Source organism: Glycine max, chromosome 5, assembly GCF_000004515.6.
Source record: "Glycine max cultivar Williams 82 chromosome 5, Glycine_max_v4.0, whole genome shotgun sequence".
In the NCBI taxonomy this organism is placed as follows: Eukaryota; Viridiplantae; Streptophyta; class Magnoliopsida; order Fabales; family Fabaceae; genus Glycine; species Glycine max.
The window spans coordinates 28,800,788-28,816,129 of record NC_038241.2 but is presented as its reverse complement, the minus strand read 5'-3'; the positions used below and the strand labels follow the sequence as shown (position 1 = coordinate 28,816,129).

The window sequence follows — 15,342 nt, the reverse complement described above, 5'->3', positions numbered from 1 at the left end:
TATGGTAGATTCATGTGTTAAGGTTAAAATTATTTTGTTTAATTTGATGAAATTTTGGTAATGCATTTCTAGTTGTTCTCTGGGTGCATACTTGATTATCGGAAAATTAATTTCACCGATTTCATGTGGTGTACTTGGAGACCAATGCGAAATGCTGCCAAAATTTTGTCAAATTTAACAAAATAGAATTAACCCTGATGTATGAAGCTACCATAAAAGACGGTCTTCCCAAATGGGATAGGGCCACACCTATAATAAAAAAGTGAGATTTTCATGCATCGAATAACTTTGAGAGTATGACCGAGTTATTACTTAGATGGATCGAAGTTGGATGAATGAAAGTCGCATCAGCCCAGAATATGAGGAAGACGTCGAGCAATTCTTACAATTTGCTTCAGAAAGAGGTCAACCGAATGAAGATGGAAAATATTATTGTCCTTGCATCAATTGTTTGAACGGAAGACGACAAATACTAGATGACATACAAGAGCATCTGTTGTGTGATGGAATTAAGAGGAATTATACGACGTGGATATGGCATGGTGAAATGACAGACATGTAGAGTGGGCAGCAATCCGAACCGTTTGATGTAGAAATGAGAGATCGCTTGGAGGATATGATTCGTGACCTTAGACAAGAGTCTTTTCAGCAAGCACATGCCCCTATGTATGATACATTACAAACTGATTCAAAGAAACCTTTGTATCTGGGGTGCAAGAATTCGTTGACGCTGTTGTCGGCGATTTTAAGTCTGGTTAATATCAAAGCCAGATATGGGTGGAGTGACAAAAGCTTTAGTTCACTGCTTCAAGTAGTGCACGACATGCTTCCAGAGGAAAACACATTGCCTAAAAGTTACTATCAAGCAAAGAAAATATTGTGTCCCATGGGTATGGAGTATCAGAAGATTCATGCTTGCCCGAATGAATTATACAGACATCAATTTCAAGAAATGTCGAAATGCCCTAGGTGTGGGGTATCACGGTACAAACTCAAGGATGATGAGAAGTGTAGTAGTGATGAAAACTCAAACAAGGGCCCCCCAGCGAAGGTGTTGTGGTATCTTCTGATCATTCCAAGGTTTAAGCGTCTGTTTGCTAATGGAGACGACGCAAAAGACTTTACATGGCATGCAAATGGGAGAAACTGTGATGGAATGCTTCGTCATCCGGCTGATTCCTTGCAATGGAAGAAGATAGATCGTTTGTATCCAGATTTTGGCAAAGAGGCAAGAAATCTTAGGCTTGGACTAGCCACTGATGGAATGAATCCATATGGCAGTTTAAGCATGCAACACAATTCGTGGCCAGTTTTGCTAGTGATTTACAATTTGCCTCCTTGGTTGTGTATGAAACGAAAATACATGATGTTGTCTATGATGATAACGGACCCAAGACAGCCAGGAAATGATATCAATGTTTATCTCAATCCCTTGATTGAAGACCTTACAAAGTTGTGGGACGAAGGAGTTTTAGTGTTTGATGGGTTTCAAAATGAGACATTTAATTTGCGTGCAATGCTTTTTTGTACCATTAATGATTTTCCAGCATATGGGAATTTGAGCGGTTACAGTGTTAAGGGCCATCGTGCATGCCCCATCTGTGAAGAAGACACAAGCTACATATAACTGAAACATGAAAGAAAAACAGTGTACACTAGGCATCAACGTTTTCTTAAACCTCATCATCCTTACCGACGATTGAAAAAAGCATTTAATGGAAGTCAAGAGCATGAAAATGCACCGGTACCGTTGACTGGTGACCAGATTTTCCAGCGGGTTCAACACCTAAATACAATATTTGGAAAGATCCAAAAGAAGGACAAAAATAAGACTTGCATATGGAAGAAAAGGTCGATTTTGTTTGATCTTCCGTACTGGGTTGATCTAGATGTTAGACATTGTATTGATGTTATGCATGTGGAGAAAAATGTATGTGATAGTCTCATTGGGACGCTCCTTAACATTCACGGCAAGACGAAAGATGGTTTGAATACTCGTCAAGATCTAGCTGAGATGGGTATCTGAGCGTCGTTACATCCAAGGTCTGATGGTAGAAAAATATACTTGCCTCCAGCTTGTCATACTTTGTCCAGAAAGGAAAAGATCAATTTTTGTCAGTGCCTACGACGGGTCAAAGTTCCACAAGGATACTCTTCAAATATTAAGAGCCTTGTGAATTTGAAGAATCTTAAGTTGGTAGGCTTAAAGTCTCATGATTGTCACGTCTTGATGCAATAATTGTTATCGGTGGCCATACGAGACATTTTGCCTAACAAAGTCAGGCTTGCCATAACTCGGCTACGCTTTTTCTTCAATTCCATATGTAGCAAAGTTCTTGATCCTGTGAAGTTAGACGAACTGGAAAATGAGACTGCTATTATATTGTGTGAGTTGGAGAAGTATTTTCTGCCTGCATTCTTTGGCATCATGGTTCACTTAATTATTCATCTAGTTAGAGAAATCAAATGTTATGGTCCTGTTTATTTGCGGTGGATGTATCCGGTTGAGCGATACATGAAGATCTTAAAAGGGTATACCAAAAATCTACACTGTCCTGAAGCATCTATTGTTGAAAGGTACATTGCAGAAGAAGCCATTGAATTTTGTTTAGAGTACATTGAAAAAGTTAAACCTGTTGGGCTTCCCGAGTCTCGGCATGACGAAAGAGTAAGAGGTAAGGGTTCAAGAGGACTGCATGTTATCACTCCAAGTGTAGAAGATTTGCAACAAGCTCACTTGTATGTGTTGAATAATAGTAATGAAGTTTTGCCATACATAGTTTGTCATGAAAATTTAGTCAAACAAAGTAATCCAAAAATGTCGAAGAACTCAGTGTTGAAAAAACATAACAAGACTTTCCTAGATTGGTTTAAACACACAATCTTGGCTGATGATAATGCTTCTGAAATGTTGAGAAAGCTAGCAGATGGGCTTAAAAGAAATGTTATAACTTGGCAAGGATATGATATAAACAAGTATTCCTTCTATACAAAAGCACAAGACCAAAAAAGTACAATGCAAAACAGTGGGGTTACCCTAAGGGCTGAATCTCAACACTTCGCTAGTGTACATGATGACAATCCTTGTGTAGCTTTCATCCCCTTACTTTTGTTTCATTGAGGAAATTTGGGAGTTTAACTATGTCAAATTCACTGTCTGTGTTTTCAAATGTAAGTGGGTTGACAGTATTACCGGTGTGTGGACCGATCATGTGGGATTTACGTTGGTGGATCTTAACAAACTCGCTTACCAGAATGATCCTTTTATTATGGCAGAACAAGCGAAACAAGTATTTTATGTCGAAGACCCTTGTGATCAAAGGTGGTCAGTGGTTTTATATGGGAAAATAATAGGTGTCAATGTTGAAGATGATTATTCATACATTGATACTTATGTTAGTCCTTTGTCCACACAACTGTCACCTAATGTCGTCGGAGAAAAAACTGACGACGTTCATGCTAATCGTAATGATCACGATGAAGGAGAATTAATTAACATCGTCTAATGTAATTTTTTTTTATTTTGTACTTAATTTAAATTCATTTAATTACATTCATACGCATTTATTTTTGATAACATATTGAATTAATGTTTTTTTTTTTGTTTACAGCCAAATGGCTACACAACCAAACTCTCCTCCGCCTCCTCCTCCTTCTACTGGTGTAGCATCGCATTCGTCGTCACCACCATTGAAGCGGACTAGAAAGGCCTCATGCCTAAGATCATTGGCGACTAGACCAATTGGGGCAGAGGGACCCCTTGTCCATGTGGATCCTGTTACTGGCAAAGTAGATGTTCTCCACAACAAGAAATTTAGAACATATTTAGGGATCGTTGCTCGTGATAAGGTGGATGTCACATACGAAAATTGGAAGCATGTCCCTATTACTCAGAAGGATTTGATATGGGAGGATATTCAGGTATCATGTATTATTTCATGTTCCATATTGTTTGTTAGCCAAATATTTGAATTTAGTATTAATAAAACCTAATTTACTCTTTGTTAGGCTGAATTTGATATCCCTGAAGCATCTGATTTAAGGACAAAAAAGAAAATACTTCAGACTGTGGGGGAGCGGTGGAGACAGTTTAAGTCTGATTTGACGTCAAAATGGGCACTTACAGCTGACAAGGATAGTGTCGATGACACTGTATGCAAAATGTATGGCATTAGCAAGGAGAAATGGGCCCAATTTTGTCAGAGCCGTAGAGACCCTTCATGGGAGGTAACTAATTTGTGATTTTCATTTTTTTTAACTTTAAATGAACTTATTATAATACATTGTAATCATGAGTTTCATTAATGTTTCATTTTTATAGAATGTCCGAAAAAAAGCACAAGCTGTCCAAAAACAAAACACTGCCCCTCACGTGATGTCTCGTGGGGGTTATGAATATTTAGAAAAAAAGTTGATCGATGAGAAGAGAAAGAAAAAACTAGAGGAAGTTACTCAATCCGGAAGCACTAACACCGTCATTGATCCTCCATCTCCCATCAAACGACACGTGAAGTGGAAGTTAGCCCACACCAAGAAAACTGGTGACATGACATCTGAAGCAGCAAAGGAAATTGCTGACAAGATTGTAAGTCACTTTCAATTCATAATTGTAATTTTTTTTATTGTGTGATTAAGTATAAAATAAATGTTTTCTTCACAGGATGCGCTTGAGGAGCAGGCCTCACAGGGTTCCTTTGTTACCCATGAACATCAAGATATACTGACTGCTGCCATTGGGCGACCAGAAGACCCTGGTCGTGTGCGTGCTGTAGGAGTCGGTATAACCATCAAGCAATACTTTGGATCAACTTCAAGGACCTCCTCCATTGCTCCCGAATACCTGCAACAGTTGACGCAACAAATCAAGGACCAACTGGAGGATTCAATCACAGAAAAAGTCACTCGACGACTAATGTTATCCCTCAGCCAAATGCAATCACAGGGACTCGCACTGCCTCTTGAGCCTGATGTTGGTCCTTCAGCTGTTCGTGTCAGCACAAAGGAGAGTTGTGTTAATCCCTCAGGAAACAATCCAGACACCGGTGACTCATACAAATGTGGGTTGTATATTAAAGAATATCCTTCTCGCCTGGTTGTCCTAGGAAGAGTTTATGAGGGATCCACAACCATTCATAACATTCCTTTGCTGCATGATCAAGTCAAGGTTGGTGTTAAGGAGATTAGAGATGCAGATGCTCCCATTCCTGTACCCACTAAAGAGGTTAAGGTCATGAGACAGGCTCTTAACACATTCCTTCCTTGGCCGATACATCTTGTCAAGCGTTTATCAGAACAGGTATTTTAGTGTCATTAAATGTTTATTTTTCCAATTAAAATGTTTACTGTGATTAAATTATGTCAATTAATTATGTTGGATAAACAGGGAGTTGTGGGACTTGCGAAACCTGCAGATAGGCCGGATGATGAGGTCGTTGTGGGATGCTACCTTGTTTGGCCTGTTTAATGAAAATTTCTCCTTGTACATAAAGCATGAAGATCTGTCTGAAATTGCACACGGTGGTCAATGTCTCAGCATATCTGTTATATAGTTGTGGATTCTGTAAGTCAATTTAGATTATTGTTAATTACCTAATTTATTGTTTTACCTTCATGCATAATTTACTTTGTATTAATAACAATAGGCATATGACTAAGACAAGTATGCGAGCCGGGAATATCGATATGTATGGATTCCTCGAGCCACAGTCTATCCAGAGATCTGACTAATCACAATTTGAATCAGAAAATTACATTAAGAACTGGATGCAAAATTCAAAACGGGATGTGTACCTAGGAGCCTACCTGAATGGGTAACTTAAACTCAACAAATGAATTTAAATAATGTATAATAGTATAATAACCTATATTGGTCTCCACTGCAGTGCACATTGGTAAATGGTCGTCATTTTGCCTAAGGAAAATGTTGTCATTTGGTTTTGTTCGTTGCATAATAAGCCAGACAACTACCTCAAAGGCATAATTAATAGGTCAGTGTTGTTTTTCAATACATTTGCATTAGCATTAGTCAGGTAAATCAAAATTTTAAATGTACAATAAGAATCTATGTTTGTATTCAATAATGCTTTGAAAGGACTTGACGATACTCAACAAAGTAAATCCAAGCCTCCTGCTAGGTGGATTGTTGTTAAAGTAAGTTATTTAAACAATATGTTTTTACTTATATTTTAGTACTGTGTAGACTAATTTGTACTGAACGTTGCATATCTAAATTTAATAATGTATTTAGTGTAATAGACAAAAAGGAAGCACTGAGTGTGGGTCTTACGTCATGCACTGGATGTCAACTATAATCTTAGGAAATTTTCAGAATAATTGGGAAATGATAATTTTTAATTCACCAAATTTCATATTATTATGATTGCTAATATATTATTAACTTATGTTTTATTATATCATGCAGTATTTCACTGATCCTAAACCATTGGAACCAGAAAGATTGAAGGCGCTTCGCAACCAGTGGGCAAAGTACTATTTGAAAATGAAAAATGAAACTTAAGATGTTTAGACAATTTTGTAATTGTAGTTTATATTTACTTACTTAATTTACAATTCATGTCTCAACATTAAATATGTTTTAAATTCATAGTAATTAGTAAATTTCTCATTGAATTTTCTGGTAAAAACTGATTCAAAATGGAATGAAAATTATATGTTGTGTGGTCCAATTTTAAAATTTGCAGGTTATTTTTGGGATTTATTGAAAAAACAGACATCATTTTAAAAAAAAATTTCTAAAACATCATCGATTTTTTAAAAAAATGATGTGAAATGTTACTTACAACATCAGTTTTTTAAATGTCACTTACCTCAACATTTTTTAACATCGGTTTTTTAAAAAACTGATGTTGTAAGTGACATTTAACATCGGTTTTTAAAAAAACTGATGTTGTATTTTTAAAAACCGATGTGAAATGTCACCTACAACATCAGTTTTTTAAAAACCGATATCAAATGTCACTTACAACATCAGTTTTTTAAAAAATCGATGTTGATTTATAGATTTATAACTTTTTTTTTTCATAATTCGTATCATATAACATGACCTATTTAAATAACCGATGTTAAATATCACTTACAACATGAGCTTTTTAAAAAACCGATGTGAAATGTTACTTACAACATCAATTTTTTTGAAAACCGATGTCACATGTCACATTTAACATCGATTATTCTAAAAACCGATGTTAAATGTCACTTACAACATCGGTTTTTTTAAAAACCGATTTTGATATATAAATTTATGACTTTTTTTTTCATAATTCTTATCATATAACATCGCTTATTTAAATAACCGATGTTGTATTTATTAGTTAACATCGGTTTTGAAAAACCGATGTTAACGATACTACTTTCTTCATCGGTACTTTCAACATCAATTAATAACCGATGTTGAAAGTCTTAAATAACCGATGTTGAAACCTTATTTTCTAGTAGTGTGTATTAGGGGTGAGAATAGGCCAAACCAGATCAGGCTTTGAAAGGTCTGAGCCTAGCCTACGATGAATCTATGAGGCCTGAGCTTGACCTATAGCCTATCAAAGGCTTTTATTTTGGTTCGGTCTGACCTTTTTAAAAGCCTGACCTGATAGCCTTTTTAAAAGCCTTCTTCGCAATAAATATTTAATATTTTATGGAGTAGGAAAGTTAAAAAAAATAAGGAAAGTCAATCAAAATAATGAGGAATATAAAAGGACACATGACTCACACCTAAATTGTAATTAAAGTCCTTGATTATAGGAATAGAAATTATGGAACAATAATATGTAATCAAAGTCTGATAGTTTCAAAAAAAAATTAATTGTATCCAAAAAATAATATATATATAGGCCGGCCTATCAGGCTTATAAGACTTTTTAATAAGCCTAATCCTGGTCTATTTAATTTAATATGCTTTTAAAAAAGTCTAAGTCTAACTTTTTAATTAAATAGGTCAGCTCAGGTCAGACTTTATGTAGGTCAGGTCGTAGGCCCCTATAGACCGACCTCGCTATTCCCACCCCTATTCTGTATGCCAGAATCTATGTATTACAATTTCAACGTTTTGATAAGATGTTAGCCATTAATGATGATAATATTTTTGCTTCAAATCATCAAAGCTGGATAATAATAACCACAATCTTATATTTCCATATCTTTTAATTTTGACTTCTTTGCATTATTGCTTGGGACATGTGTTGACTATAATGTTAACTTTTTTTCCCTAATGCTAGGCCCAGATGATTAAAATTGCTGATATTACAGCTATATACAACGAACACAAAAGTTAAAAGTCCCTCTAATTTCCAATGATATCTAATCCGGTGATATAATCATCAGCACGAAAATGCAGGATCCACGAACAGAAGAGGTGAAAGTTGAATTAAACCACTGCATTGTATTTATGCACAATATCTTGGACATGATATATATATATATATATATGAGAAAAGATCCACTTATTTCTAACTATAATTTTACTAGTTATTATTCATCTTTATCATTTATTTTTTTAGATTCAATTATTAAATTTAATTATTTATTATAACAATTAGATCTTAATAAAATAAATGATGAAAATGAAAACTAACCTTAAAAAAGTTACTTTTAGAATAAGTAGATCATTCTTTTATATATATATATATATATATATATATATATATATATATATATATATATATATAAACTGAGTTTAATGATTATTAATTGATTTTATATGATCATCTAACAACAAATTATTATTTATATGACTTTAAAAATAATTTTGTAAAAGTCAATAACTTATTATAAAAAATAGTGGGTTTTGATAGGATGATGGTGTAAGATAGTTTTAGATTATGAGTGTATAATTTTTTTTTCTCTTAAAACTTTTCCAAACTCTCTCTTTGATGAAGCCGTACACATTGCAAATGCCTCCATTCTTCTTCTGCATGGCTGGCTGATCTTTTTTGACTTCATAATAATGTGTCACTCTCTTGATTCTGTCCACGTTGATTTTGCCGTCGGCATGCTTCTCTTTTATATGGTTGTTTCCTTGCTGCTTTTTTGCCTTGTAAGGGTATTTTGCTACCATATGCTAACTTTATCTTTTTAAATTTGGGAGGGCACGCCCACTTAATTAAAGGCAAAAGGAAAAAACAAAAGGGTCCTTGGTTAACAGTGTATATACTATTTTTGCACCAAGAATGTGGTGGTGTAGTCTTCACATTGACACATTGTGTATATATATATATATATATATATATGTATGCGTGACCAATTGGATACTTAAGATTTCCTTGTCATGCCAATAATTTTTCAGTAACTATACATTATACAAGCTTGTCAGAATAACAGTACGTGTGATGGTATATTGAGAGGCATGGATAAGTATGCAGAATATACTGCTGAGGAAAGAAAAGAAGAAAACTATATATGCATAATTATTGTCTTAACCAAAGGCTTTTGGCATCACAACCACTGGCATGATAACTTATGGTGATTATTACTATGAGTCGCCCACGAGGGGATGACGAAATACTAATCATATTAGAGCTTTTCAATTGCTCTCACCATTTCAAATTATCAGCCACTTTTATTTCATAGTTTTTGTTACTTTAAAAAAATAATGATGACTTCACTTTAACAGTTTAACTCTCTTGATAACGATATTTTAGTTAAAAAGGACTATTTTATAATAGTAATCGGTGTTATTAAAAATAGTTAACTCTCATCTTCTCTGTAGATGCGGGTTTAATTCTCCTAACGCAATTAAAATATTGTTGGGTGGATAATCCTCCTCAGGAAATCTTTTGGTGTCAAGAGACTAGTTAAATAATTGCAACCAAGTAAAATTGTTTGTAGTTTAGGCATGCTCAATAATATTTTGAGTGAGTCTCTATTAATAATTTCAACATGTCATTTGGCGTCATGCCTAACAGTATTTGGGGTGCCTACCTAAGCTATCACCTTTTTTATACCAAATTAATGATTTTCTTTAAGATGTATATATTACTTTAAACAATGTAATTTCTTGTTCAATGTTAATTTGAATCTCAAACGGGAATACAAGCAAACAAAAAATGGTCTTAGGGGTCAATTACAGGTTATTTTCCTCCCTTATGACATGTGTTAACATAGATCATGGGCACCAGAGAAGAAAAAAAAAAAACCAAAGTGTGAACGTACCCGTGCCGAGTGAGCTTGACCACTTAAGATAGCTAAGCCCACACTGGACATAGGCAAGGTTGCTTTTAAGGAGCCAATATCATCATTAGAGTGCTCATAACATAATATAATAAGAAAGATATGTGAAAAGTTTTTCCAACTATGTGGCTTTCCTTAAGGCAGCAGACAAATTGTAATACGATGCATGCCATTAAGTCATCAATCAGATCACATAAAGTCATTCTGAGGGAATCTAATTTTGCACCCACTGCCTTTTGTTTTAATTAGGTAAGGGAATATCTGCTTCCTTTAGACAAAGTTTAGCAATAAAAAAGTGCAAGTAATGATGACCCTGGACGTGGAGAATCAGTAGCAATGACGTGATCAAGAGGATCATTACAGTCAAAGGGATAAATTAAAATTAAAATTGCATATATATCTCAGGCCCAGTTCTGCTTAATTGGGACACGTTCTGAGCTGGGTTCTGTACTTAGGAGGACCAACAATGTTGGAACTAATGATGAATATTGAATGGTGTCTCCCCCCATATTGCCTTAATAATTTCACCCTCTCAATCATAACCTTTTTATATCCCTTCTCGTCCGTTTCTATCAATGAATGAATTGACAAAATCTGGCCACAAGGATATATTGAAAATGAAAATGAAAATTCAGGAATTCTTAACTAGTAAAATGCTAAAATGTAATGATTTGAAAGTTTAAATTAAACTTGCTGACAGTGATGTGATGATATAATATTTAGACCCTCCATTTGACTAGCTACAACCCCTTCCTCTTGTGTTGTTCATGCATGCAAAAAAAGACAATAAAAAGGATTGAAATTTCACTTGAGAGAACAAAAAATTAAAAGGACTATTGAGCTATGAACTATGCATCTGTCCAAGCTGCAAAAACTGGCATTTGAGGCAAAGTAAGTGCTGGCCTCAAATGGGGTGAAGGGTCCCAAGAATTCACGTTATTTGGATTAGTAGCCAATAGTTTTGATGCAGTTGAAGGCATTCCAGAGAGCATTGGCAAGCTTGTCCTATCAGGGCTACCTTCTCTTGAGCTGCTCAAACTTGTGGCCAATGAAGAAGGATTTGACACATGCGTCCTCGCCTTACTTGATTCCTCTACTTCCTGATGAAACATGTTGTCCAAAGCCACTGCGAAGGACTGGTTAGTTCTGTCACTCTCAATTGTTGGTGGATTCTGCTCAAGTTGCTGAGAGGATTGGTAGAGAACCATCTTCCACTGATCATTTTCGCTCTCACAGCTCTTCTGGTGCATTAGAATAGCTTCTTGAGTGTCCTCATATGCAGAAGGCTTATTGTGATTTTGATCAATGCACTGAGTTTCATTGTCCGTCTCTCGGTTGCGCCTAGCTAGCTCACTGCTAAGGAGGTTGCTGCTTGCCATGATTTTCTCCACATCATATCTTGTGATGTCAAAGTTGGTTACAGCATTCGCTCCTCGGAATTTTATAGCAGCAATATCATAGGCTTCAGCTGCTTCCTCTTGTGTACCTAGAGTTTAATTTCAGTAATAATGATTAGATTTTTGTGACAACAAACAAGGGGGGGGGGGGGGGGTTGGGGGGCAGACACATTGGAAAGGTACTATTTGGTCAAAAACATACGAGTTTATTGTTTTCTATGCTACAAACATTGGATAAGATTAATATGTTTATTGTATATTATTCTGAATAACAGCATTAGTAAAAGCTGACTCTCAGGGACTAACAGTCCTCAACAAAATTAGTGGCTCATGATCAGCTTTATCGTCACTCAAAAGATGAGCAACAAAGATTAAGTTTTCAAAGTCATAAAGCATCCTCTCTGTCAGCTTACTACTATGGGGAAACACGGTTATTGGTACATGAACACATTGATGCATGCAAATAAGGTAAAAAAATAAAAGTACATTCAGAACCAAAACAAAAAGAGTTATACAACGAGTACGAAAGAACTCACTAAAGGTTCCAAGATATAGATCTTTGTTTCCAGCCACTCTACCAATTCGAGCTTGCCACCTTCCATGTTGGTGGTGTCTGCTACCAAATGAACCAAGTTTGAAAAAACTTTAGAAATTTCATTTGCAGATATAAATATTAGTATATTACTAATTAAATTGTAATTATATACTGAGTGGTTGTTGGCCTATGAGACCTTGTTACTCCTCTGTACATGGAAGCCCCTCTTGAGAATCCGCTGCTTTTTCTGAATGAACAAAAGTGATAGATGTTATGATTAAGTAAAATAGTTGTTTACTATTTGATTTCCAAATGATAAATAACAACAAGGATTTTACCTTCTCAAATGAGCAACATACTCTTGTCTAGTCATGTTCTTCATTTCCTCAAGTTCATTTTGATAATTTTCCAACTGTTATTAGAAGAGAATGGAAAAGAAAAAAATGTCAATGAGATTATTATTTTAGTCACAGTTACTGCAACTTGAGAGTGGAAACATGGAAGAGAAAAAAGAAATATATTATTAGTTTTACAGGAAAGTTTATGTGAGTGGAGGGTCCCCAATACTTGAGTGCCGCTAGATCATAAGCTCTCGCAGCTTTTTCTTCCATATCATAACCCCCTAAAATCAAAAGTTCGAAATGACTTGAATAAACATCAATTTTCCTCTTTTGTTAACATCATAAGCATTTATATTAATTGATATCTATCTTTAACTGTCTGGTTAATCTAAGCTCTGAGAATTTCAACCTGAATTAAAAGAAAATAAAAAGATATTAAGGTCTTAAGAAACCTTACCTAGATAAACTGAGATTCATCGTATATTTCGGTGGCATTCCCCGCAACGCAAAGTTATAAAACCAAAAAAGAATGAGTGATGACTAAAAAAAATGCAGATCTTTGCTACAAAGGAACATTGGAACTCAAATAGATAGATGCTTGACCAAAAATATGCACAAGAGAAAAACAAAAGAAAAAGTGATGGGGAATATAGTCCCTTTCTTACCTTGTCTTCCTTTCCTGCTTTGCCCCTCTTTCTTGCAGCTGTTGTCCCAAAGATGAGCTTCATATCTCCCAGTCCACCTATGCCTGATACACAAACACCCTTTAGAAATAAAGAGAAATCATAAAACACAAAACACAAAAAGGAAGATGAACAGTTAAATGAGTTGAGAATGCTCATTGCTCATGCATGAACCATGACACAATCTTAAGCAAATCAAGAGAACAAAGTCACAAACAACTTACTGAACTATATTTTAGCTTTATTGTTTTAAAATACATGAACATATTAATGTGATGTTAATTAAGTGAGGATGCTCATGCATGAAGCCATGAACCATGACACAAAATCTTAGGCAAATCAAGTGAACAAAGTCACAAACAACTTGCTCAACTATATTATTATAGCTTTATTATTGTTTCAAAATACATAAACATATTAATGTGATGTTAGCAGAAGAGAACTAATTAACCTTGTTACTCCTCTATACTGGGAGGTTCTTTGTCCAAAGGTGTCAATGGACTTCCTATGAACAATTTGCTTCTGGTCAACCTTTTCAGGCCCCCTTTTCTTAGTATCCATGGCAACAGAATCAACGACAGCAGGTGAAGCACGGTGAGAACTTGTGACACTGCTAGACTGAGAGCTAGGACTCATGGACAAGCTCAACGATTGCAAGTCACCATAAGCCATTGATCCAATGGACCCTGATTCACCAGCATTTTCCTCCACATGAGGAACAATCATCTTTGACTCATGTGCATGGCTAGCTTGGAAGTTCCTCACTTCCCAACTCTTGAGGCCAGGAACAGGAACGGCATCATCACCACCCATGTTTTGAACATGAAGATTGTTGTTGTCAGAAGTTTGGCTTTGCTTTGACCCTTCTAATATCATATCATGGTTTCTCAAGGTAGAGTAATATGCTTGAAGCTCTTGCTGTTGTTGTTGTTGGTTGGTGCTAATGTGTTGAACATGGTTTTGGTAGGTTTGGTTATTATTTGGGTCACGGCGTGAGGGTTGGATGTAAAAAACACTGTCTAAGCTCAGAGGCATTGTTTCTGTGGCACTACATTCGTAGTGATGAGGGGTCCCCATGGCTTCCCCACCTAAGAAGTTCTCCAGTTTTGGTGTTGAAGTAGTAGCCATTGCTTCACAAAAATAGATAAAAATTAAAAACAGTGCTCAAGAGGTTCAACAATTAGTATAGTGCACACGCACTAAAAAACAAGTCTCCCAAAAACATAGCAAAAAACACATTTGGACTAACCTTGTGCTTGTGACCTGCTTAAAGTTTCCAATCCATAGAGAGAGCCATCAGATTTGAGGGGCATGATTGGCAAAGCTGAATACAATCCAACATTTTCAGCTTCAAGTCCATAGTAGAAACCATAGCTACTAAGTGGAGCAGTGTGGTGGTAAAAGCTTGTAGGAACCACTTCAGCAGCAGAGGAAGGTTGTGAGTGTGAAGAAACTCCTATATTATGCATTTGAGGAGAGAGTGAGAAACCCAACCAATTGTTTTGATTATTAAGGTCAGCATTGTCATCATTTTCCATACTCTTCATTTTTTCTCTCTTAACAAAACACTCACTCCCTCCTTCACCAAACAAGAGAAATATACTTTCTACTCAAATACTAATCATTGGAAAACCATATCCACTCTCTAGCATCCCCACCCCACCATTTAGACCAATTTTTTTTTTCCTTTGGATTTTGCTAAATAAATAATTTTGTCTGACTGGGCCAAATCTAACAAACAATGTAAACAAATCTATCGAGGTCCTGCAAGAAACTGCATCATCTATAAACTCTCTTTCTTTCTCTCTCTCCCTCTATTATATGTGAGTGTGTTGGCTTGTATGTAATGTATATAAGGGGTGTTTCGTTGGACAGATTTCTAAAGGGAACAAAGCAAGTTCCTTTAAACTAAACAAAAAGAATGTGTTCCAGCAAGCAATGCTAGGCATCCTTCCCGGATTCCATGGGGATCCGTGTATGAGAAAGACCTTCGCTTTTGCTTTATTCTACGCTCCTTCCCTCCTTTCCTTTTCTCTTTTATGAAACTACACACTCCTTAGTCCTTACTATTAGACCTTACTAGTCACACTCTTATATTAAATTAATAATAACAATTAGTTATTGCTATCCAAAATAGAGCAGTGTGCTGCATCCCGCAACAGGCCTCATTTTTGCACACTGGATGCTAATGCTACTTCAAAGAC

The 15,342-nt window shown here is 35.6% G+C and overlaps 1 protein-coding gene across 4 annotated transcripts; it reads right to left on the bottom strand.

The window, feature by feature from the left end:
• Window positions 1–10,791: 10,791 nt before the first annotated feature.
• Window positions 10,792–15,342, bottom strand: LOC100787611 (AP2-like ethylene-responsive transcription factor ANT). Of its 4 annotated transcripts, none has more exons than XM_006579896.4 (9): window positions 14,388–15,334; window positions 13,590–14,268; window positions 13,121–13,203; window positions 12,913–12,921; window positions 12,648–12,736; window positions 12,453–12,526; window positions 12,287–12,361; window positions 12,116–12,195; window positions 10,792–11,668 (listed from the first exon to the last, which is right to left on the bottom strand). In XM_006579896.4, the coding sequence occupies exons 1-9, from the start codon at window positions 14,683–14,685 to the stop codon at window positions 11,031–11,033; spliced, it is 2,025 nt and encodes a 674-aa protein (XP_006579959.1). In that variant the 5' UTR covers window positions 14,686–15,334; the 3' UTR covers window positions 10,792–11,030. The 4 variants fall into 4 exon arrangements, with proteins under 4 accessions (XP_006579959.1, XP_006579960.1, XP_006579962.1 ...); XM_006579897.4 differs by having other exon boundaries at window positions 12,116–12,192; XM_006579899.4 differs by having other exon boundaries at window positions 12,116–12,192; window positions 12,311–12,361; window positions 14,388–15,330.